This window comes from Planococcus citri, chromosome 4 (assembly GCF_950023065.1).
Source record: "Planococcus citri chromosome 4, ihPlaCitr1.1, whole genome shotgun sequence".
Classification (NCBI taxonomy): domain Eukaryota; kingdom Metazoa; phylum Arthropoda; class Insecta; order Hemiptera; family Pseudococcidae; genus Planococcus; species Planococcus citri.
Window position 1 is genome coordinate 46675339 of NC_088680.1, and position 27510 is coordinate 46702848.

The window sequence follows — 27510 nt, forward strand, 5'->3', positions numbered from 1 at the left end:
TTTGGCTCATCCCTGATCAATCCGGACAACAGGGATGATATCCCTACAAAAATGGATCTACTAACCATACCTACCAATGCGACTAGTATTGGGGTTGCCAAGGAGAGGCAGGCAACGTGTACAGTAAATTATATGTATCTTCATCATCTAAGGTAAATTGTTTAATTCTTTTACCGGGGTTGCGTTCACCCTTACGTAGTGCCATCAGGGAAGTATGGGGATGACATTACTTATCTTATTTTTATGTTACAAAGTATACTATTGCCGAGTATGCTGTATTCACACTAGTGTTGTCTACCCTGCTTTTAATTATTAATCCAATATTCCGAATGCTCGGTGATGATGTGTTAATCACCTAATTATTCGAAGTCAAAAGAATACAACCGCATCATATTCTTTTACTTTGTACAATCGCTTTATATGTAATAAGTTGTTATATCACCTACTCATAGAGTCAGAAGATAGGTAATTTGTACAGGGTGGACAGAAATATCGGGTACCCCTAAAAAAGTTTTCTGCTAAATACTTCGGTTGGTCACAATGAATGATAATAATGGTAGCACATGATTGGTTGTTAGACTGGAGAGATAACATTTCACCAATCATATGCATCTATTTCACGTTGCCAACCTATATTTTTAATGAAAAACTTTCTTAGGGGTACCCGATATTTCTGTCCACCCTGTATTGTGTACCTATCTCACACACAGATTAATTATAAGTTTCTTGTAATTAGTTGGTATAATATGCTCAATTACTTGTTTTACACTAACATCTGTAAATAGAAACCATAAGTAATTGGTATGAGAATGCTTTCTTTATTTATAGTATATTAACTTCTCACTATGTACATAGAGGTAGAAAGGATTGCCTATTCTAGAGCTACCTAGGTATTTATTTGGAAAATGTTCCTTCTCAAAGGAATATTTCTCAGAAAACCACCTTAGGAGAAAATTATCATAATCCATTCTTCTAGCAGTCCTATCTAACCCCACTGTTACTCGTATAACCATAATGTCCTCATGGCCTTGGAAAATTTTTTTGAATGTCTGGTGAATTTTTGATGAATTCTGGTGACTTTTTGGTGAAAGATTCACCAGAACTCACCAAGTAGGTTTAAAGTCTTTTTTATGGAGACTTGTTGGTGAAAAAATCATCAGAATGTTCTCATGGCCTATTGGCCCTGGAAAACTTTTTTGAATGTCTGGTGAATTCTTGGTGACAGATTCACCAGAACTCACCAAGTAGGTTTAATGTCTTTTTTATGGAGAATTGTTGGTGAAAAAATCAGAAGAATGTACCTACTCATGACTTTTGAACATGTTTTTGAACGTCTAGTGACTCCTTGGTCAATTTGGTGACTTCTTAGTGACAGATTCACCAGAACTCAACAAGGGAGTTTTTACTTTTTTTTTTTTTGGTGAATTTATGATGAAAAAAATCACCAGAATGTCTTCATGACCCATTGACTCTAGAATTTTTTTTCGTCAGTGAATTCTGCTGACTTAGTGGTGACAGATTCACCAGAAGTCACCAAGTACATAAGTATTTGACTTTTTACAGGTGAATTTATGATGAAAAATTACTAGAATGTCCTCATGACCCCGGAAAACTTTTTTTTCATGTCTGGTGACTACTTGGTGAATTCTGGTGACTTCTTGGTGACAGATTTGCCAGAAGTCACCAAGTGGGTTTTTTGTCTTCTTCAGTGCAAATTGTTTGTGAAGAAATCACTGGAATGTCCGCATGAACCAAGAAAACTTTCTTGAATGTCTGGTGATTCTGTGGTGAATTTTGGTGACTTCTTGATGACAGATTCACCAGAAGTCACTAAGTGAGATTTTGACTTTTTTTCAGGTAAACCGTAAACTTATGATGAAAAAATCACCAGAATGTCCTCATGTCCCAGAAAAACTTTTTTGAATGTCTATTGTCTGGTGACTCTTTGGTTGATTCTGGTGACTTCTTGGTGAGAGATTCACCAGAAGTCACCAAGTGAGTTTTGGACTTGTTAAGTGCAAATTTTTGATGATGAAATCACCAAAATGGCATTATGGACTTTGAAAACTTTTTTGAATGTCTGATGACTTCATGATGACAAATTAGCCAGAAGTCACCTAGTGAGTTTTTGACTTTTTTAAAAGGTGAATTTATGGTGAAAAAAATCACCAGAATGTTCTCATGGTCCTGGAAAACTTTTTTTAAATGTCTGGTGACTACTTGGTGAATTCTGGTGACTTCTTGGTGACAGATTCACCAGAAGTCACCTAGTCAGTTTTTGACTTTTTTTTCAGGTGAATTTATGGTGAAAAAATCACTAGAATGTCCTCATGACCCTGGAAAACTTTTTTAATGTCTGGTGACTACTTAGTGAATTCTGGTGACTTCTTAGTTCTTGGTGACAGATTCACCAGAAGTCACCAAGTGAGATTTTGACTTTTTTCAGGTGAACATATAATGATGAAAACATCACCAGAATGTCCAAACATGCCCCTGGAAAACTTTTTTGAATGTCTGGTGACTACTTGGTGAATCCTGGTGACTTCTTGATGACAGATTCACCAGAAGTCACCAAACGGGCGTAATGTCTTTTTTATGAATTGGTGATGAAGAAATCATCAGAATGTCCTCATATCCCTGGAAAACTTTTTGGAATGTCTGGTGACTACTTGGTGAATCCTGGTGACTTCTTGGTGATACATGCACCAGAAGTCACCTAGTGAGTCTATTGGTGAATTTTGTCCGTTGAAAAAGTAATGAGTATGTGATGAAAAGGACGATTTACAATGTAATGGTGACACGCTCTATTAATTTTTTGGCTCACTGAATTCTGTAGCGCAGAAAAAATTGACCATTCTCCTCCAAATACTTATTAGCGAAATAAAATACATTGACTAGAAAAAATGATCAACAAAAATAGATATAGCTATTACGAAATTAAAAGCACGAAACATTTTTATTAAAGTCGACGAATACCTACAAAAATGTTATCCTTAAGCCTACCATTCGGCTGTCCGTATAAATGCATCGTTACACACGTTCGACAAACTCAGTTCATTTGAAAATTACATAGACGTCAACTGCGCCAATTTTTTCGCTTTAATTGGCCCAAAGTTGGATTCTTCCACTGAAATGCATCCGACGATAAAGACACCTCAGCGAAGAAATTACTCTAGCGAATCTCGGATATTGGAAAGAGCGAAGGCGACGTTGAAAAAAAAATAAACTAACCTATCTGTACGAAGGATTAATGACATACGTTAAACAAAACGTTAAAAAAAAGAACTAAAAAGCGCAGTTCAACATTCTCTTGTAGAATACAAACGAGCGATACACTAAGTACAGAATTCAGACTACACATATGAGCAGAAGAGATAGAGAGGGTAGTGAGGATACCCTGTCATGATCGTCGATTCCTTCATCATACGAGTATAAATCGTGTGTGCGACAACACAAAGGGAAAAAATTACATAGACGAATTTGGAAAATCGTTATACCAAACAGCCGCCTAGCGTGAAAAATTTTCGTAAAGCGCACGTACTTGTGCTGTGCTGTGTGTATCATAATGCATTGAGAATTTTCAAAACGAATATGAGAGGAAAAAATTGAAATTACTTTTTGTATATCAGAGTATCAGATTCGCAGATATACAAATGAATAAGACCATGTAAACCAGAGAAACGTGTACTACTCGTATTTGCCATTTTCACTCGCGGCGCGCATCGCCGACTCGCCGCGTTTCCACCGAAAAAACCCTCTTTTAGAATCCGAGACAGAATGTGGTTCGGTTAGTACACGTTTCGTATCTTACCCTATAAACTATCTCGGTATTGTTACGCTTATGTAAAAGTTTCGCGTGTGAGTCGTAATTTGGCCGCAATTTTCACGTGCTGTAAATTTTACGTGTCTCGATCGAGTAAAATTAATTGGTTTGTTGGTTCGCAATTAGGTATTTTTCGACTGATATGCGGTAAAGTGCGCGGATTATTTTTTTATTTTTTTTTTATGTTATTCGGTAGTTCAACGTAATTTTTGATCTTTTTGGAAGATTTTTGTTGAGTTTTTTTTTGAAAAGTGAGTACCTAAGATTATTTCGCTGAATTCTGAATGAATATGATATGTAATTTTTTTTCAATTTTTGAGTATGAGTCAATTTAACACTTAAAAGTGTGATTCAAATTCAGGTTCATGGTGTTGGTGTGTTTAGAAATTTGTTTTGATCAAAACAGGTCTCTTTGGGTGGGGAAAAATTGTGAAAAATCCATTTTTTTATGGTATATATTTTTGAAGGACCATGTGAGCTACATCAAATTAAAGTACATGGCACACTTTTTTTTCTCATAATTTTACTTCTAAAAGAACTGAGGTGAGTACCTGCATGAATTTTGCAAAAAAAATTGTATGAAGAAATTTCCATGAGTGATCCTATAGGAGGGTTTAACATCCATGTAAGTTTAAAAAAATCCGGTACAAAACTGACAAAGATGAACATTTTCCATGAAAGTTGCAATTTCGTCCCATTTGAAAAAATTATAGGTAAATAAGACGACGATCAAAAAATTGTATTGTGGATTGGTTGGTTTGAAATCCGAGGATAAAGCCATTTTATCGATATCTTGCTGGGTGATTCTCTTTCAATTCAGTCACCTATTTTTCGAACGCCCTGTATCGGAGTTCAATATACTCGTGCGAGTATCTTGGCAGAAATTTTTGCTATAAAAAAACTTGAAATTTGTTTTTTAAGAAGCAGAAACTTTTTTTTTCAATGCCCAAATTATTATTCTTGAAAAGGAAATTAGAAATTTTCACATTTGGGTAGGTACCTACCTCAGCTAGAGGCGTGGGAGGGATTTCATTTCGAAGGGAACTAGTAACATTGCAGGAATAATATGAAAAATCAAAACTATTCTCAATGTTTTTATTAAAATTTTTTGGATTTTTGGAGACTGCAGTAAGGTCTCCGTCCTTTATCATCTCAGAGGGTTGATATTTTTTAATTCTACAAGAAGTTTAAATTTAAAAAATAAAATCGTTTTGTATCGTGTTTTTTGATGATTTTTCGTAGACATAGTTTTAAATGTTGAAGGGAGAGAGAGAGGGTTAAAACAGACTATTTGATCATCTATGTCACACCAAATGAAATAATTTCCATAATTGCTCGTAAAAAATCATTTAGAGGAAATCCTTCAAGCATGAACGAGATCCTATCAATGAACCCCCTCACAACGTATTCTTTTTTTTCTGGAGTAGGGAGGTCAACAGTTGAGGTTAAAATGAAAACTTTTCAACTATGAAGTAAGCTATCCATACCTACCTACCCAATGATTTCTTTAAATGATGAGATTATCACAATTTTATTACGAATAAAAATCACGAAGCATCAATCATACTATGTACTATAAGTACTTACCTGCCTTATTTATAAAGAAGGTGAAGAAAAAAAGAATCATTTTTTCATGAAAAAAAGATTAAATCCTTGAAGTCAGATTTGAAACAAAATCATTGAGAATGAATTAATAATAAACCATCCCACTAAGAGTGGAATATTTATTTTTATTTTTGGCTTCGAAATCAGTAAATCTTATGAAAATCAAAATTATAAGAATAATAAATATACATGGAAAAATTTTCAAGATTAATTCTCTTTGTTCACAAACAACCAAAAGAAGTTCTGTTTATGTTGTAAAAATATTCAAAAATTATATCTATCTTAATATCTACCTACCTACTTACATCAAAATACGTAAAAGTTATTTTCTTCGTCTTCTTTTTTTGTTAAGTATCCAGTTGACTGTCAAAAGCATTTCCTGCCCGTTTTTTTCAAAATTACCATCAAAAAGACAAGTGAATAAAACAAGGATTTTTTTTTTCAAACATGTTTTCTCTCGAAAATATATTATATTTTTTTGAGAAGTAATAAAGTAAAAAAATAAGCCATTATGCCTGTTTAGCAAAAAGAAAAAAAAACACCACAATTTAAATTTAATTTTAGATTTTTTTCTTATATATTTTTTTATTTTCTTTTTAAATAAGTTTGCAACTTTCAAAGTCTATAAAAAATCACGTGCCTCTTCACTTTACACATTTAAAAAAAACGCATGGGTAGGTATCTAGTTCTTTTACCTGAGAAAATAAAATTCTGAAACATTTGTAAAATTTGAAAATCGTTGAAAAATTGAAATTTTCACAGCCAACTTACCTACGTACGATACTCATCAAAAATCTTAATTTTTGTATTGTAGTGTCCTACAGAGTGGAAATGTACTTACTCGTAGGAAGAAAACAAACTTGAGAAAATCACCAACTGTTTGGTCTACTTCCTTGAATTGAGTTGTATTGGCTTATGTTTTTCGTCCAATATACCTACATGTTCCTAAATAAAGCAACAAAAATATCTAGAGGTACTCGAGACTCGAATAATTTTTCACGGTACAAGTATCTATTTTACTCTCGTATTAATCCGAATTATGGGTATATATAACATATGAGATATGAAATTACACTAAAATGAAAACTTTCCCTACGTAAGAATACTTTCACTGTGGATATGAGCCAAAATGTTAAATTATCGTTTCGATTAGGCAATATATCATAGAAAAATATATTCTACGTAAGCACACAGAAGCCTGTACCGAGCGATGACAGAGATGTATGTCACCTACTTTCGGAATGAAATAACTTCACTATCAAATTTTGATATTTATAAGTGAGGCGATTTTTTTTATCGTGTTTTTGTTTTTATTTAGATATTTTTCGTCAATTTTCAAGTTGTTACGGTTTGGAAATTGAGTTCAAAAACTTCGTGTCGAAAGCCAACCTCGTTTTTCCTTTGAAAAAAATTTTATAGGAAGGGAAAGTTTAGGAAAATGGTACAGCAAAGCGATAGAAAATTAAAATATTGGTAATTCGTGTAGGTAAAAGTACCTGTGGTACCTGTACCTATTTTGTTCCCATTTTAGCTCCTACCAATAAAAATTCATATCAACCTAATCCGACATTCAGGTGCAGTTTTTTTCAACCAAAATTTCAGGTTCTAAAGTTCATTTTTGAATTTGTAGAGAATTCTTGACAACTTGAAAAAATTTTTTTAAAAATATTTCAAGAGTGATTTTTAATCCTAGTTTTGGTTCATGGTGCCTTCAGCTATTCTTCAATTTTCTCCAAAAACCTCAAACACTCTGGAAAGGTCAAAAATGAATTTCAAATTTGGTCGATGCTTATTGGGCTTCCTCTACTCGCTCATTTTAGATGATCACTGCGAAATTCTGGAAGTTCCTGTTCAAAAATAAATTTTTGACCAATTTTTAAATTCCAGAAAATGGGGAAAAAACGAATTCCCAAAGAAGACATAAAAACGAGCAGTTTCTTTGGAAATGTATCATCTGATGTATCTACATGATCCCTCAACTCAAAAAATAATCGAAATTTGACTCTTTCAGAGCATCCAATTTTGTTTTCAAATTACTCCAGAAATCGTTAATTGCTCTGGAGGGGCCAAAAATGAACTGTAGAACATATAACTTTGATCGGTGCTTACTGGAAACTTCATTTTTGGCTTTTGTTTCTGAAGAAAACTGAAAAAGTTGCTGAGGACTCCAGAATGGCCTGAAACTAGTACAAATAATTATTGTTGATGGATGAAAGTTGAATTGAAGGAATTATTCACATTAAGTCACCTCGATCAAAAAAGTTTATTTCAAGTATATTTCACGAAAAAAAGTTGAAAAATCGACCTCAAAACACTTTTTTGGATTTTTTTCTTTTCAAAAATGTTCCAAAAATGAATTTTATCTCATGAAATATTGGTTACAGAAGTTTTAAGACACGTTCTTTCGATGTGGTTTGGTTTCATTCGAAATTGAACAGTACCAGTTCAGTTGCCCTTTTTAATCTAAATATGTACCTACCTATCAAAAAAATCGTATTTTGATTAAAACCTATGCTTGTATAGATTCGTGCTCAAGCTCAAGGTGTCAAAATACCCCAAATACCACACCTTTCATGATAATTTTGGCCAAGTTTTCCAAATTCCTGTTTTTTATTTGAATTAAATAATTAGCTTTCGACCAACGTGAAAAGCGATAAGAACCTTCTTTATTTCAAATTTTATGCAAAGCAAATTTTTTTCGTGATCATTCAGGCAGTATTCCTTACATTTTGAAAAAATTTACCAATGTTGAGATTTTTTGTTTGAGGTTTGAATGTCTAGAATGGCTGGGCTGAATTTAAAAAAAAGGGAAAACTGGTCCAAAAAATAACGTTGTACAGCCTCAAAAAGTCAAAAAAGGAACATTTTTCATTCTTAAATTGATCGAACATCACTTCTGTTACTTAGGGAGTAGGAGGGGAAGGAGAAATATTAATTTCAAAAGTACAAACAACTTAGATTTTTATCCTTTCAAAATATATGGGAAACGAAATATCCCTTTCATGTTTTACCCCATCTTTTGACCAGTCGGAAGAGGGAATACCTCCTAAGCAATACTAGATTTCGATTCAATATTATTACGAGTAGGTAGCTACAATAATAACACAAAACTACCGCCCAGTTAACCACCAATCATCGACGAAAATCAATTACCAAATACCGAATTCCGCCCAGGAATGCTTTAAATTCAAGCTGACTCGGTTAATCGCGCGAAAATACGTAACAAAAAACTCGTGGAAATTCAATTTTCGCCAGCAGACTAATTAAAAGTATACCACAATGCAAAGGCGAAGGAAACAAACCAGTCACACTATCAGAATGACAATTTGCTCGATAACTGTTCTATATTCGGATCAAATACACAATTTTCACAAGACTCGCCCTTTAGCTGTCATTTATAGCGAAGTATACAGAGAGGTGAACGATTGAATGAAAATCCACAACGTCGTCGTAGTACGTATTGTCACATTTGCTACAATGGCACGCTCAAATGGTCGCCGTAAATTAATCATGGTCGACGAATTAGAAAAGATAACGTTATCGAGAATATTTCTGCTGTCTTCGGTAAACCATTCTATAACATCGCACATCTTATACGTATTCAAATTTGATATCTTACTAATTTCAGGGCATCTTCGCTGCAAACATACATACTCGTACATATAGGTACTCTAAAGTATCTTTTCACAAATGACAAAGGTATACTCCACATTCTCTCAATGAGAACCTTCTACACTATACCGAAACCGTATAAATTTTTTTGTTTCCTTTTATCATTTATAGTCGACAAGAATAGGAAAAAAAACTAGCAACGCGATGTAAAAAAATTCGAATTTACATTTCCATTGTTAAAAAATCATTTCGCGAGTTTATCGTTATTTTGCGACAGGAAGCGATGTATGTGTTTTTACTCGACTCGTATAAATATTCTATTGGTCCATCGAGGTCTCCGTCTCCGCAAAATCGTATTTTCCTTAACGCGGCCAATTTTCGCAGACGAGCCTATTTCAGGGAATTCGAGGCTTTGTATAAAATATATACATGCATACTTACTATACACTATACATTTACCACCTCTTTGAAAATTCGGTTATTGTTGCGGTTCTTTATTACGCCCTGTATTAGCAACATTGTGCAAAGCTTCCGAAACTGGTGGAATTCTCGCATTTTAGTTTAATAGTTTTACGTTGTAAAATGGGTGCAGGTCGGGTTTTTCTTCTTTTTTTTTCTTTTCCCTTTTTTTTTACCGAATCGAATTTAACGCGTGAAATATTCAGTACAACATAACACAGCGTCGTGAATTTTTGCTTACTTTAGCGAAATATTGTGTTCATATTTAATAAGTAGTTTTCTTCCGCCGAAACATGTACCGCGTATATTTTCATTGCGCTAACACGAGATACGCCTGCGAACGTTTTGCAGCCTAGGAAGCAGTTCGTTAATACCGCTGGGAATAGTTTTAATATTGATAAGATGCTAATGTGGATAAAAATGAACGAGCAATATGTAAAATTGATTTTATTTTAACAGAATAAAACAAAGATGACGTTGTTTTTCTTTTTTGACTGTTCTCAAGTACATCATTTTAATTACCCACCTACTCGTTAAAAGGATATTTGATAGATTAGGCTTGATCACCCCCTCCTCCTCCTCCTTCCAAAAAAAGTCAGCTGATTTTGACCAAATTTGGTAGAAACCTTTACTTTGAGTTGGAAAATACCAAGAAAATTTTCTAGCCCCGGAGGTGCCCCTGGAGGGGAGAAATGAGCTCTCAAAGAGGAGGTGGAACGAACAAAATGACTTTTTCAACAAAATTTGACAAGGAGAAGTTTACATTGAGTGGAAAAGTACCAAGAAAAAATTTTAAAACGCAGTCGTTGGTCTGATTTTTCAAAACGAAAAAAAATTACATACCTAATCATCACAACATGAGATCAAAGACATTTTTTTTTGAAAGGGGTACCTATCATGTAATTAAGAAGTTCGCCAATTTTTTGTTCATGTCATTTAAATGTTGTTTTCAACTTGAAGACTCATAATATATGTATATTGGGTAAACTGTTTAGGGACCTTGGAATTTTTCAAAAAGGGGTTCTTCAAAAAAAAAACTGACAGGGATAACAAAAATTTTTGAAATTTTTTTGGGCTTCAGGAGTTTTTTTTAGAGTGATAGCCATGCGGCTATAATATTAGAATGCCAAAATGGATTTAGAAAGGGAAGATCATGCGTTGGGAATTGAAGCATGACGTCACAATGATGTCACAGCTCATTTTTACCCGATTTCACGTTCTCATTTGGTCCCAAACAAAACTTTAGTCCCATAAGAAACCATGTAAAGGCTCGTTTACATTGGCCGCGGAACAACTTGGATCCGTTCTGCAGATTTTTAAAAGTAATTAAAAATCCGTAAGAAACTACGGGACGGTGTCCGTAGCCATCATAAACGACTACGTTACAACTCCAGCTTTGATTTTCCGCAGAATGTTTACGGTCTCATTCTGCGGCCAATATAAACGAGCCTTAAAAATAGTATGCTTGTCGTTCAAATTTCTCAATGAATAAGACACTTGTTGATGAAAAAACTTATTTTAAACAAAAATTCAGACTTTCTAACATATCATATTATAAAACGAGCTTTTTTTAACACAATATTTCAGAGAAAATTGAAACTGAAAAGTAGCAAATTTACATGCAATCTTATGAAACACTTCCGCAGGTTGGGACCAAATGAGATTGTTTACTTACGCATACATACTTATGCTTTACAGCACACAAAGATCCGCTTCGATTCCCTATAGATGGAGTATACACATTATATGCAACAAAGCTGCTGATGGAGAAGAGACTAGAGTATAACCTAGAAACTCACATGTGCTTTGTTGAACTGTAGAAGGCGTACGATCATGAAACTATAATTTGAAAAGGGAAGCAACAACGTATTGAAAAAATGTGAAGCTATTGCTGTCTCTCTCTAACCAACATTTTTGGTTCGATCGAGTACAAAGGAAGAAGTTGTTCAAAATCCTGAGGAAAATTGAAGTGAACGAACAAATAGTATGCTTAATTGAAGAAATATACATGGATAATGTAATAAGAGTAAGATCTGGAAACATGTCTGAAGCAAAGAAGATAAGAAGAGGAGTAAGACAGGGATGCCCAATGTTGTGTAGCCTGTTCAACATCTACTTCAATTACATGATTAAAGAATGGCTGAAAACTAAGCCAAAAGGGCTAGACATCAATGACACCCAAGTCAATACCCAGCTATTCGCTGATGATCAGGTGGTCTTTGCAGACAAAATGAAGATGACTTGCAGAGAGTGATGTACAACCTTCAGAAAGTAGCAGCTTAGATGAAATATGGAATGAGAATATTGTTGTTAAAAACAAAGGTGATGGCCTTTGAGGGGAAACAGCCAATACGCAGTAAAATTGTTGTAAATGGACTGCCAGTAGAACTAGAGCCATGTACCGCCGCGCCACCACTTGGCCGCTGTTGCCACCGCCGAGTAATTTGATTGGCTGAGCCGACTCAACTCACTCAAATGGCAAATTTTAGTGGCAAAACTGTTTGTTATTGCCACACGATGCTAAAAAGCCCTTTCTTCTCAGCTAAAAAACAAATAGGTATTTTGAGAAGTTGGATTTAATTTTGTATACAAATTTATATTTTGGGGTAATTTTATAATTTACAAAAATTACCATAAAATTTCAACTTTATAGCCAGCTGGGTCACCGCCGAGTAAAATTTTTGCAGCCACCAAAAACTTCGGCTGGAATAAACTTTGCCACCAGCCACAGTGCTCTGCATTCCACAGCTGCCGTCAATCATTTTGCTGTTGGCGCAGGGCTCGAAGTGGAACAAGTCAGAAGCTTTAAATATCTCAGGAGCTAGCTACCTTAAGAAGCAGAGGTTGCTGGCTGATGCACAATGCTGACGCACAACTTGAGATTAACAAATTCCTGAGAGTAAGCGGGGTGATAAACTGAGCCAACCCTCCAAGGAAAGTCAGAGCTGAAGCTCGAATAAGAATCTACAATACGCTGGCAAGACCAATGCTGCTGTATGGAAGTGAAACATGGACAATGAGAAAGGATATAAAAAACAGAGTAACTGCTGCGGAAATGAGATTCATGCAAGGTACAGTGATATTTATATATATATGAGACACGATAGGAAAAGGAATGAAGACATCCTGAAGGAGCTAGGAGCAGAGCCAATTATTGGACAAGTGAAAGATTATAGAAAGAAATGGCAAAGACACGTTGATAAATAATGTGTCATTCCGTAGGTAAAGGGCCCATTTGGTCGTTTTTATTTATAGAGATAATTGTGTTTTTAGTGAAACAGTTGAAAAAATCGAAAATCGAGGTTTTGATGGATTTCGATGTAGAACATATCCGACTATCTTGTGTCGAAGTATCAAGGCCGCAGGTGCGCCCCAAGCAGAGAAAAACGGAACTAAAGTTTTTCTATAAAGGGCCCATTTGGTCGTTTTTGCTTTTTAGCAGTACTGCCAAGCAGAAGGTCAGGGTTCAAATCCCGCCTGGGGAAGAAATTTTTTGAAAATTTTTTTTCATGATTTTTATTTTTACAAGTTGAATTTTGACAGAAAATGTAATTTAATCATTTTTTTTCTGCTTTTGAACTGAGTAATGAATTTTTATGCAAAATTTAAATTTATTAATCATTGTTTTTCAGGCTTAAAATACTCATAAACATGAAAATATTGAGTAAAAAAAATCGCTATTGCAGGTGGGTAGTAATATTTGACATCAGAAACAATAATCTTCAATTTTAGGTATGAAGGTTTTCGGATTATGTGAAATTTCAGCTTGATAGAGTGGGATTAGACATAACTGTGATAGAGGGAAAATAACATCTTTTCCTATTTACGTATTTGAGACTAGAAATATTCCTTAGAGAAGGAATATTTGCCTTGCCGTGGATAGCTCAGTTCATAGGAGAGGTTCCAGTAAATGCCAGTTCACCCTTCATATAATCACTCATATTTACCAATAAATAATACACATTTGACTCGGAGAGATTACAATGTGATTTATTGATAAAAAGAATAATATAAAAGTACAAATTAACAGGATATGGTTAGTTCTAAATATAAAATATCTACGAGAAACATTTTATAATGGACATACACTCTGGTGTATGCCACACGACTCGCGTTAGTTATGAAGTGTATATTCAACTATTTTACCATAATGATAGGTGTTAGTAGGTTAAATACTAAATACCTTTATGAGTACCAAGCAGGGATGGAAGAGCCTTGATTTCAGGGCTCCCGCTCTTGGCTCTGGCTCAGCTCCCCACAAGTTTTAGCTCTGGCTCGCTCTTGGCTTTTGGCTCTTTTTCTTTACATTGTGCTCTTTGGCTCCCTGCTCGCTCCTCAATTCTTTCCGACTCCGCTCTTTGACTCTCAGCTCCCTCTCCCAATTTCTTGGCTCCCACTCCAGCTCTAGCTCTGGCTCTTAGCTCTTTAAATTAGAACTTAAAATTCGTGAAAAACAATGAAAAAAATGAAAATATACTGCATTTATTTTCATTTTATTTCTCAATGAGTAAACAAACGTAGAAATTCTTCATTTTCTTCACAAAATGTGAGTTGAAAGTTGAATTTTTAATAAAATTGTGCGCTTTTTTTCACTTTTTTTTCTACTTTTAGGGAGCCAAAGAGCCTGAAAAATTTTGTGGGCTCCCACTCGGCTCTGGCTCTTTCCAGGTGGAAGACTCCTTATGATGATGGCTCTCTTGAGTAAAATAAGGAGCTCTTTTGCAAGAGAGCTCTTGATGTTTTTCTGCACTTTCATTCATTTGGCTCTTGGCTCTGGCTCTAGCTCCTCAAAAAATCCGGCTCTTTCAGACTCTGGCTCCAGCTCGCTCCCGGCTCTTCCATCCCTGGCTACCTACCAAGATCAAATAACACTGTACGCTTTTTATACCTCTTTCGCGGGAGCTCACTCATACTAGGCTCGTCGGTATAAATGGATTACAAGAAGTACCTTTTGTCGAGAAGCAATCCAGATGGCCGGCAGGATCTGGGGTTGCCCAATAAGTACCACGATAATTAAACTTACGAAAAACTATCGTGTTAAATTGCACATATTAACCACTTCATAAGGTGGGTACCTAAAACGTAAAGCCCAAGGAGAGGAGACGAGCTCCATCATCCTTAAGCTGACTGAGAACCAGCATTCGCGATCTGCCGAAACTAAGTAAAGTTGCTGGTCAGAGATCCGATCCACGGAGCCTCCAGCTACGTGTCGCGGATGGATACATGCCTATGATCTTTTCAATGAGACATGCGCATTGTTTCTAAAACATAGTTCTCACGTTGACCTACTTGCAGTATAGGCGGGAGATATTCTTACAGATATTTCTAATAACCATCGCTTACGCGATGAAGGCATATTTCCTCATATCAAGCTTTTTTCAGAAAAAAAACTTTGAATGCAATTTTCTCAAAAGTTGAGTTTTTCAAATTTTTAGTTCTGGATTTTTTTTGGAGTTTTTTTTGCACTTTTTGGGCTTCTATCCAGCTCATATGATTGCTCCGGAGGTCTACTTTACCCCCCCACCCCCCACCCCTAACTCAATATCGACCAAATGGGCTCTTTACCTGCGGAATGACACTTATGTAGAATGCCTGATGAACTGTCCCCTCGAAAAGTCAAAGAATACACTCGAACTGGCAGGAGTATCAGAGGAAGACCAAAGAAAAAACTTGATGACACATCGGCGAGCAATTCTTCTACAGTTTCCAATAGTTCTTTTGTAGAATTGACTCACAATTTTTTTTTCATTTTCTGTTGTAAGGACGAAAAATTACTTAAATAAATTTCATTTAGTTCTCAATTTTTTTCTGAAAGCTGGGATTAGAAAAAATTAAACAAAGACCATTTAAGCATCGTGTCAGCTCTGATCTTATTTTTGCTTCCAATTTTCGGAAAGATAATAATATTACCAGTGTATTTTGAAAATATTAATACCTCTGTTCGAGAATATTCGTATTATCTACCCAAACATGGCTGTTTTAATACGTCATCACAACTTGTCTATAGCCGGTATTATAGAATCGAAATTATTCCACGTGTGTTAATGGATTACTGACGCGGCGATAAATAGTCTGGTAGGTGTGCTATTATTCTCATCGGCGTGTTTTCAAAATAACGTCAAGATCAGCCAATAACACCCCGACCGGTGGTTTAAACATTACATTTTTGGCTCGTTGAATAAATAAATAAACGTTTTCACGCTACGTTGGCTTTTCAAACTGAAAACTGTTCGTTTTTAGTCAACATATAAAGTCCAAGCTTCATAGTGTAGCTAAACCAAATTGAAATACAATACAAATTGAGTGGACGGCTGCATAGTGTAAAAACTATAGTACATTAATTTTCAAAAGAACGAAATTTTTCGTGCATTTTTCCGCTTTTAAATGTGTGCTGTAGCTGCACAATGAACACTTTTTAATGCGTTTTTTCCTATTTTCATCGCCGGCCGAGCGCGTTCGAAAAAATTAACGCCTTCTGAAAAACAAAAAGACCCTCCACCCGGCACGTATGTGTCGTATTTTCCAATGTATTTGCATTTAACGCATCCGCATAAAATTTCGCCAAGGCTTAAAAGGTTTATAAGGCGTCGTACTATATATTCGCGTATGTTATTTTTTTTATATACATATAACAAGGAAATGACTTTTTTTGTTCGATACATTAAATTTTTTTCAATTGAAATTAATTCGTTTCACGTCGATTCGCATTTAAATTGACAATAAAAAATAAAGCCAGGGGGCTATCTGAGATTTGTGTTTTATGGATTAAATCGCACGTATAATGGCTTTTTTTTTCAAATGTACGTTTTCAGGATAAAAGAAATGCCTGCTTTCTCTGTATGCTCGTAAACTATTCTAAATAAGCGAAGAATTTGCAGTTAGGAATTAATTTATGAGGGTGAAATTTGGAGGAAAAAATTTCCACTGTTGAACTTTGCGGCGTAGAATTCAACGAGTGGATAAAAATTGTCTTTTAACGAAGCTAAGAAGCAAGTCGTAAATGTAGATATTTTAATTCGATCTCTTAACTCTCGTCTGCAATTATCGTTACCATTTTCAGGTTGAACGATTATTAAATTTGTAAGTTGGTATTTTACCTCATCTCAACTTCGATTTCATGTCGGAGAATATGAAAAAAATTCTTCTCTTCAAGATCAGTATAAAACTATAAATTCGAATTTTAAAAGTTCATATTTTAAGATGTTCGAAAAAGAGCAACAAAATTCATTATTTTTCATCAACCCATAAAATTATTTTAGCCCATCGAATGAATCAAATGTACGACTCAACTCCTTAGAAATATTATACAGACAACTTATTCTACATTAGGCCATAATAACCGCAGCAGCTCAAACTCAAAGAATTTGTGAAAGCATGAAAAACGACCCCTCGAACTGCTCACCTAGTGCATATAAGTTTTGAAAAGCACCTCTTCAACTGCACGAACCAACGATCCTGTGAAATGTATAACGTTGTGAATAGATTGCCTACATATTCAATTGAAGGAAGCACGTCTTTCGCGAGAATCTCATCCCCGTGTATTCCATTACACAGCATCAAGTAAACGAGTGCAGAAAGAATAATAAAATAATGTTACTTTACACGAGTGTGTAGCTAAAGTATTTGTTTTGTAAATGCAAGTCGTGTTTTAAACAGAATTACCACTGGAATGAGCTACGATCGTATGCAGCATATTCTCAAGAGTGCGATTTTCAAATTAATTGATTAAAAAGTCAACAAGACGTATGTTTCACAAAGAAGCTACCAACGAGATATTTTACAAGGTTAATTACATTACAAAGTTTTCGAGTACTTGGTGCTGTATAAAGTTTGAAAGTTTAAATGGTGTTTTTTTCACCTTTAATTAAGAGGTATTTGCCGGAATGAAATTGGTATTTGTGGCCATGAAATTGAGCAGTTTTTATGATGAGTATGTATCTTAATGAACGCTTATATAAAAGCATCCATGTTTTCAAAATACATACATGGAGATATCGATAACTTTATGCTAGCTGAAATTCCGAAGAATTGGAATAACTTTTTCGATATCAGTCACAGTCCATCAAATTTTTTTCATTTCAAATGAGTGTTCTTAGGTATTGTTGAAAAAGAAGACCTGTTCGAAATCGTACCTATTCGTATCTAAAAATTTTTTTCAACATTCTTTAAAATTCATTACCTAGAACTAGAAAATGGCTGAACCGATTTCGATGAAACTTGAAATCTCACTAGGCCTTGGCTTGCACGATTTCTACAAAGTACTACTACGACCCTCAATTTTTGGTGAATCATTCACGAACGAACTGATCAATTTTTTGAAAGAACCATTTGCCAACGAATCGATCAATTATTTAATTTATGAATCAATTCCTTCACGAATGATTCACAAAGTGATTCAATTCGTTCGTGAATAATTCACCAAAAATTGAGTACCTAAATGAATTGATTTTTTCACGAACGAGTAACTTATACGAACCCAAATTGTTCGCGAATGATTCACTAAAAATGATTCAATTCATTCGTGAATGACTCATCACAAATTGAGTAAATGAATCGATTCGTTCGCGAACGAGCCACTTATACGAATCAATTCGTTCGCGAATGATTCGTCAAAACTTGTGTAAATGAATCGATTCGTTCGCGAACGGGTCACTTATAGCAATCAATTCGTTCGCGAATGATTCACCAAAAATTGAGTAAATGAATTGATTTGTTCGCGAACGAGTCACTTATACGAACCAATTTATTCGCAAACGATTCACTAAAAATGATTCAATTCGTTTATGAATGATTCACCAAAAATTCAGTAAATGAATCAATTCGTTCGCGAACAAGTCACTTAAATGAATCAATTCGTTCGCGAACGAGTCACTTAAAAGAATCAATTCGTTCATGAATGATTCACCAAAAATTGAGCAAATGAATGGATTTGTTCGCGAACGAGTCACTTAGGTATACGAACCAATTTATTCGCGAATGATTCACTAAAAATGATTCAATTCGTTCGTGAATGATTCATCAAAAATTGAGTAAATGAATGGATTCGTTCGCGAACGATTCACTTATACGAATCAATTCGTTCGCGAATGATTCATCAAAATTGTGTAAATGAATTGATTTGTTCGCGAACGAGTCACTTATACCAATCAATTCGTTCGCGAATGATTCACAAAGTGATTCAATTCGTTCGTGAATGATTCACCAAAAATTGAGTACCTAAATGAATTGATTTTTTCGCGAACGAGTAACTTATACAAACCAATTTGTTCGCGAATAATTCACTAAAAATGATTCAATTCGTTCGTGAATGATTTATCAAAAATTGAGCAAATTAATCGATTCGTTCGCGAACGATTCACTTATATGAATCAAGTCGTTCACGAATGATTCATCAAAAATGAGTAAATGAATCGATTCGTTCGCGAACGAGTCACTTATACAAATCGATTCGTTCATGAATGATTCAGTAAGTATTGATCAACTCGTTTGCGAATGATTCACCTAGAAGTCAATCAGTTTGTTCAATCGCCAATCGTTTGTGAATGATTCGATTCTATTCGATTCACTTAGCTTGAAAACAGATCAATTCCTATACAATAGTTTCACAAGAAACCGAATCAATCATAAATTAATTGATTCGTTTGCGAATGATTCGCCAAGAAATCAATCAATTTATTTAATCGCCAATCGTTCGTAAATGATTCGATTTGACTGTAAACAGATCAATTGCTGTACAAATGTTTCAAAAAAACTGAATCAATTCGTTCCTCAAAGTTTTTATTTGAAGAAAAGTCGGTCTCCTCACGCTAAATGCCTGAGTATTTTTTTAAATTGTTCCCCTTGTTTTCTCCAACGTCTCTAGAAAATATGGCTCGCTGTCTGTGCAAAGCCTTTCAGATAGTAAATACAAAAATGAAATAGACTAAATTCTCAAAAATTCCTAATTTCTTTTTTTTGAATAGTCTTCTTCTTGAGAAAGAACCTCTCCTCGTCCTCCCGAGTTATTTCGCTCCTTTGCAGCTTGCAGCTCCAGTCTCTAAAGAAGTATTGAAAAATTATCCATCTAACAATACATTCTGCAACCTGCTCTTATATCTAAGTGATTAGTTGCATCAGAAAACCCGAAGATGGTGATAAGGCTGGCAAGGAGACATTTCAACGAAGGCTTCCTCTCATCTCCTAAGAAGAAGAAAAATTTTAAATATGGGTAGTTACATACAAGAGAAAAAAATACCCGTCTATAACGTTGACATTACGTGAACGTTTATTCTCGTCGTTACAGCGGCATTCGAGGCCTCCAAAATTCCCACCTAAATGAATCCGCGAACGTGAACCGAGCACCGCAACGTCATCGTCGTGAAAAAGGTTAAACGAGCGACGCTGCGCTGGGAAAAAGAGAGAAAAAAATGCTCCTCGTTTACGCGAATGGTGACAGATGTGGTTTTCTAAAAATATGTCTACGAGCACAAAAATCACGTTGATCGACGGTAATCCGAGCGTACGAGTATACAACAACGAAGAAGAGTAATTTTAATGCAATTTTCAACATTTATAATCGATTCGACTACTACATAGCGTCGACGACAACGACGAAACTGACGAAAGATGTGTATGAAAAGTGTCTCTGTCTACCCTACAGTATCTTGTTCGGATTCGAATTAAACCTCAACGGTATTCGGATTGAACGTTTCGTCAACTTTTCACATACGTATCACACGAAGAGAGCTCATTGTGTCAAAGGTTTTAAAATCGTTAGAGTGCGGTTGTGATATTGTTACAGAACATTATGATGGGCTTTTGGGTATATGTATAGGAACATACTTACCTACCTTACCCTTCACATATCTAGGTATATGTAGGAATATACTGAAACAAAGTGAAACTTGGTTGGTAACTATAATTTAGTCTCTAGTTTTGATAAATATATTCGACTTCATAAAGTGAAATATTCTCGTTTGAACCTACATTACGTGAGATTAAATTGTTTCACCGACGAATTGATGTTGAATTTCTTTTCGCAATTTTCTCCTTTTGCTTGAACTAAACCACTGGCATCCCTCACATCTTTACAGCGCAGAGTAAATTGAGCGAATAATTTTCAAGGTGCTGGTGCTAAAGCCCCTTTCACCGAAGTATTTCAACATGAAAAGTTTTCACTTTTTCCTAGATAAATCCGTCGAGAAAAATAACGTACATATGCCGTTTAAGTAGGTACCTACATACATGTGTTATATTGAACTTTAAAACGTATGAAATAAACGTATGAGTGAGCTAACCCCTATATAGGTAAGTATGTACTTTACACGACGTGACGTTGAATTGGAATCGAACCAAGATATTTATTTATTATTTTATATAAGGTATTCATGACCACATATGCATTGTGTAGAGTGTCTGGGGAGTAAGAAAACAAACTAAAAATTGAAACCACTAAAGAAAAAAACTTCAGATGGACATGTTGAGTCATTTCATGTCAAATCAGTCACGTTTTGAGGTTAATAGGCCCTTTGGATTTTGCTCTGATTTTTTTTTGTAGAGGTCCTTAATATTTTTAGAAAAGTACAAAAATCTTCAGAAGTGGTCATCTTACGCCCTCCACCCATGATACTGAAAGGTCAGATTTTCTTTTTTTTCAGCTGTTTCAATTTCTCGTCATAATGCCCAATTTTGGAGTCCCAATCCAATTGCTCGGGATGGCTGCAATTTAGAGAAAAGATGTTTGCAACGTTTTGAAAGTACTTTAGACTTACATGCCTACTTACTTAAGAATAGTTTTGAGAATATTTCTCAGGAACTCCAAAAGTTCAAAGTAGAGCTTTCTTTGAAAGAAAATAACCAAAAAATTATGAAATTTTTTCCACTTTTTGAAGTTGGCAATGATGATTAAAAAATTGGCGCCATTATGTGTTCGAAAATATTTTCCCAGTTTCAGGAATGATATAAAAATTTTGGCATAATTAACGCAATCGATAATGCCCCCTCTTTGAGAGCCCACATCTCCCCCTCCAAGAGCACCTTCGAAGCTACAATTTTTTCTGAATAACTTTCAACTTGAAATGAAGATCTCCACTGAATTCGGTCAAAATCCTCCAATATTTTTTTTCAATTCACCCATGGCCATAATGTACACCTACCTTAGTACCTACAAACAGACTAAGAATTTTCTAAGAAGAGGGGGAGGGGGTCGTCAACCCAATATGAGAAAAAAATGAGTACAGTCTAATTTTGCCGAATTAAAATGTAAGTTTTTTAACGTGAAATGAAAGACGAGAAGACAATTTCTCGTCAATTGATATAATATATGTAGGTGATTAGGTTATATGTATTCATAGCCTATTATGGCTTATAAAAAATTTTCGTTTTCATTTTTGAATTTTTAGAAGTCTCAAACACACAATTTTTTCATTTTGTAAAAAAAGTTGGCCTGAGCGTGGGAGATTGAAAGCTTTTGAAAATTCCTATTTTGATGAAGTGAAAGAACAATGATTTCTTATGGGACAAGGTTGTTATTTTTTTGGCTAACATTTCAGAATTTGAAAAAGAAAAGAAGAATGGCCACAATGAAGAGAGGACAAATGCTCTCAAAATGTCGTGGGTATTCCAAGAAGTAAAGAAAGCAGTTTTTTTCCATGCGAGAAGTTTATTTTTGGATTTAAACATTTTTTTTAGTTCAAATAATATCTAGATTTTCAGAAATTAATGATTTTTTTTCTTACAATTTTGACAAAACAGTACATTATGGGCCATTTTGCAAACAATTGGAATTGATTTGAAAATTTTGATTTTATAGACAACTAGAAAATAATTTCAGACAATTTCAACAAAATTACATTTTTCAGACAATCTTGACAAAAAATAAACTTTTTAGACAATTTTGACAAAAATGAAGTCTTTAGACAACTTTGACAAGAAAGTGCGGTTTTAAACAATTTTTGTACAAAAGTTGAATTTTCTGACTATTTTGAGAAAAAATTATTATAAGCCAATTTTGAGAAAAGTGAAACTTTTAGACAACTTTAGCAAGAAAGTAAGATTTTTAGACTATTTAAGACAATTTTGAAAAACAAAACAGATTTTTTTACAATTTTGACAAAAAAGCGGTATTTTTGACCATCTTGTCAAAAAGTAGAATTTTTGGATAATTTTGATTGAAAAAGAAAATAAGCCAACAGGCCTGAACGAAGCGAGGGTCGAAGTTTTCGTTTATAATTCAAGTAGGTACCTATGAACTGTATTTAACTTGAGCGAAGCAAGGGCAAAAAATTTCAAAAATGTGCTAGTAAACTTCCAGAAAAGTCGGAAAATAAGTCTCTTTATTAAGACTAAAATTTTTCAAAATTTATCGAGTTCGTCAAGCTTCGGCAAAGTAGGAAAATTTTACTCCCCCCCCCCCCAATAGTTTCGTCTCTGCCTGCAAATAAATTTCTATTTTTACACATCAACAATAATAAAATATATTATTAGTTATTGAGTATGCTTTGCACCACCAGGAAAATTATACAGCCTCTTCAAAAGAAATACGAGACGTAGGTAGATATATTTATTTTATTTCTAATTGCACTTCCTTCGGATCATACTCGTAAAAAAGACCGCTGTCTGATTTCTGACGATTCAACTGTAAGCTTTAATCTGTCTAGCAGACTTTACTGTTCTGCTATACAATAAATATAACGAAGGCGTCGAAAAGCCTCGGCCATCCAGGTGCTACGAGGATAAAAATTTCTCCAATCTCCATTTTATTTCCACTTCGTAAAGATGATTTCATAGAGTAGATTCGACGTAAACTTGGCATTTACGAATGAAAAGTCGACAATATAACGCGTATAGCTTTTATACTCGTAGTAGGTAGGTAGAGGTACGTCTACGTACACATTCATACACACCGCATATGTATACTATAAGTATATATCGAAAATAAACAAGATGGAAAATAAAAACTCGTTGTAGCGATTCGTTAGAACGAGACCAAGTGCCGAAGTGTAGGGATATGACTTGACAATGAAAAAAGCTCGCGATGATTTAAGGAAAACGTTACAAGGTTGCCAAATTTATTGAATGGTTAGGAAAACAAAACGCAAAAAGGGAAAAAAGTTGTTGGCATTTCTCCACGATTTTTGCTCTCGATACGCTAAAATACGATCAGCGAATACTTGTATACAAATTTTCTTTCCTTACTTTGGAAACTTTTCTGATTAAGTTATTTAATTTTTTTCCCCACCAAATGAAAAACGAGTCGCTATGTAAGGTAGTCGTAAATTTTCATAAATGCCGGTAAACGATGCTGAGAAAATAAATGCAGCAAAAACCAACTCTCGTTTCTATCATTATTCAATTCTTCGTTATACCAGTAGCGTGGTTTTTTTCTCGCTATTTTGAATGTTGAATTTATCTCGGTTTTATTTACTTCGCCGTTGTGAATGTACCAGCTAGGTACCTAGCTGTCATCGATCTACTCTAATTTAATTTTTTTACCATTTATATTTTTATAATGAAGGTACATAGCTATTATATGGAAATTAACATTAGATTTAACGTAATCTCGGTTTGTTTCTTTTTGTTTGCAGCCTCTCGAAAGAGAATAACGAAGCTATGCATTTGACGTGATATTAAAACACTTTCGAGTGTTTTCAATAAGTAACACGAGCAAGTTCAAATACACTTCGAAAGATGTCTTAGTCAATTGCAAACAACTACCAAACGAAACATGTATCGTCGTTTTCGTATGGTGCTAATTTTTTCCTGTGTTTTCTGCATGCCAGCCATGGTACCAGAACAAGAAGGTAAGTGATTGTTTTATTGAAATGTCGATTTATATTTTGTAGGTACCCACTAAATGAATATTGAAGATATTGAAGGATTATTATAAATGTACTTGACGAATGCCTCTCCTGAAGATACACGAGTAGGTAACCCCTCCTCAGTTCGAGTATAAATGTTTTCCTGGCTGTGAAATTGAAGGGGATAAATTATTCTCACGAGTATACGCAATTTTTTTTCGATTTCAACTCTGTGCCAACTCAAGGACCATATTATGTACAGAGATGCACTATGTGCGGTCCTTAATACTAAAATGTGCACAGAATTTTTTCATGAACTCAGGTTATAGATGATCAATTGATCATGATTGTAGTTCGTCAGCCAGGTGATCCAATCAACGGAAGATCTGGTCAATCAAACAAACAAAAATAAATTGGATCCGATCAGATCCGGATATTCCTTGGATTCAATTTGACCTGACCCGATCTAATAAGATCTGCTTTGTAGATCAAAGTTTTGATCGAAATAGATCCAGCTGTGCAGACTTAATCAAATCCAAGACATTGCCCTGAATCCAATTTACTAAATTAGACCTGATCCAATCCGGACTTTCATCCCTCGCATCCTATTACATCTGACCAGATCTAATCAAATCAGAGTTCTGATCGGATTAGTTATGATCATAAACCTGATCAGATTGGGTCATTCTGCACAGAACAGATTCAATCAAACCAACCAACCAACCAACCAACCAACCAACCAACCAACCAGAAATAAGTTTTGGTCAGAGCTAATTTTTATCATTCAAATAAAAGCACATTTGATCAGATATGGACAATCTTTGAATACAATTAGATCCAATGAGATGGAATAAGATCAAAGTTCTGATCGGATCAGATCTGTTCAGACCAGATAGAACTTGGTTGAACTGATTATAATATGTCAAACCTAGCTCACCTAGCTGATCAGATCTGGGCATTCCCCGGATCCAAATTAGATCTAAATAAAATCGAATGTTCTGATCAGATCAGATATGTTGAAGCCTGATCAGATCCAATCGTTCCTCCTTGAGAAACCAGTGTAAACAGGTTTGGTCGAAGCTAATGAAATCTGGTTAGTACATATTTTTTTGGATAAGTATTAAGTAGATATGATTTTCTTGAATCGATCAGACTCTATATCAGATCCGAACTTTCTCCAGATCCAATTAGATCTGACCTGCAAATCGAAGTTTTGATAAGATTATATCTGTTCTGTTCTGACCTGATGATGGAACCAGATCAGACCCGATCAGATCCGGAAAGTTACTGGATCCAGTTTCAGATAGATCAGAGTTTTGATCTGATTGATTATTAATGTTCAGATCAGATACAATCATTTTCCTCTGGGCAGATCTAATCAAATCAGTTGACACAAGTCTGATCGGATCTGATGAAATCTGGTCACTTTTGTAGGTAGATGAACGATGTTACTGCTATGCTTTCAGCTAAAAGCAGATCAGGGTTGTACAATGTACAAAAACGTGTTTTTTTAAAACAAACTTTTTTTTGTTTAAAACGATTTTTTTTGGTTTTAAAACAGTTTTTTTTCTTGTTTAAAAGGATTAAACATGTTTAAATTTAAAATGTGTTTTAAACACAAATTCGTTTGCTTTGGATCCAGTTTTCCAAATAAGCCGATATCCAGTCATAAACGTTCAAGATGTGACGTCATAAAATAGCTATAAGGCTCAAGTAATATTGAAAAATTGAACTCAAAACACAAAATTTGTCTAGAAAAAAAGTACACAAAGAAAAATGAAAATCTAAAAATACAGTTCATTCAATTTCACTTCTTTTTCAACGACAAATTGAAAAAATAACATTTTTTTAGGAAATTGAAGTTGAAAAAAACACGTTTAAAAAAAAAGTAAAACTTTTTTTAAAATTTAATTTTGTTTACAATATTGTTGTTTTTTTTATTTGTTTTAAACAAGTACAACCCTGAAGCAGATCTCATCAAATACTCGTACATAGGGGAGAGGGAGGATGTTTTGGACAGTTGCTGGTTTGACGAGTTAGTTTGATTTTTTTTGACTGGGTTTTCACTATTATGTGGCAATGTCGTACCACAACTGATATTTGATAACATTTACCGGATACCAACTCGTGTGATAAAAATATTTCAGCTTTTGTTTTGAAGTGCTGTTTTTGGAAAAAATTTTCGTCTCACATTTTGAGCTCCTGAAAAATAACCGTGAGGAATTTCGTCAAGAGCCCAAGTAAAATGAAATCTCTGATTCCTTCTCGTCAATAATCACTAATTATTTTTTCGTGAAAAGCTGATACTTTTTTCCCAAAGCTAGTTTAAGTAGATATGGCATAGTGGGGATGTTTTGGACACTGCGATAAATTCGAGTTAATTTGTTATGTTTGGGTGTAACTGGTGTAAGAATGCCTCAGTTTTATCCGACAAATCCAGGAAAGACTTTTAATGAGTCTGGAATGATAAATGCTAATCAAGAACGATTTGAAGTTGCCTCCTGAAAATATGTCGATTTGAGCAGGCCAGCATTGGCTGAAAAATATGGCATAAAAAAGACGACTCTTAAACATTGCCTCACTAATATTAAAAACAATCCGAGTCTACTGAAATTGTGTGAAAATGTGGACAGATACTGACGATTGATTTCTAATGGATTGAAATTTGGGATTTCCAAAAATAAACATTCAAAAAAACGTCTTTTCTCAGCATGTCTAAAACATCCACCTATCGTGTCCAAAACATCACACTGCTGTCCAACACATCCACCCAAAATGGTGTTTTTTCAAAGTCCAATGGTTTGTTCAGAAGTCAAAATGTGCGCATTGAGATCCTCTTTCAAATGAGACCAACCCCACCTTTCTAGGCGTTTCCTATTCGGCATTAACATCTCGTGGCGGCGCCACCATCGACTTGCTGAAAGGGGGGCTTTTTGCAGAGAATCGCATTCATTCGCATCTCGACAAGTCGTGTGTGCGCGTGTGTAAGCGTGCGTGAGTATGGAAATGTCCCCCTTTCAGCATGATAACATGTGTTTCATGCATTTCGCCGCCACCAGAGTGCAACACATGTTCGTTGACTCCGAATCGCTTGCAATTTCAAATCAAAGAAAAGTGTCCAAAACATCCTCCCGCTCCCCTACATAATATAATCTGATCTGTTCAGAAATACCTATGATCACCTTTTTTTTCATCACAATGAACTCCTGATCTTTTTCCTCCTTGGACAATGGA

The 27510-nt window shown here is 34.8% G+C and overlaps 1 protein-coding gene across 1 annotated transcript in view; it reads left to right on the plus strand.

Annotated features, from left to right (window-relative positions):
• The first annotated feature begins 3642 nt into the window (after positions 1 to 3642).
• The window catches only part of LOC135845463 (alkaline phosphatase, tissue-nonspecific isozyme-like), a 199436-nt gene continuing 175568 nt past the window's right edge, over positions 3643 to 27510 (plus strand). Inside the window, exons 1-2 of the mRNA XM_065364034.1 lie at positions 3643 to 4074; positions 24064 to 24279. Of these exons, the coding sequence (XP_065220106.1) occupies positions 24204 to 24279 (76 nt within the window). The 5' untranslated portion in view covers positions 3643 to 4074; positions 24064 to 24203. The remainder of the gene's footprint in view (positions 4075 to 24063; positions 24280 to 27510) is intronic.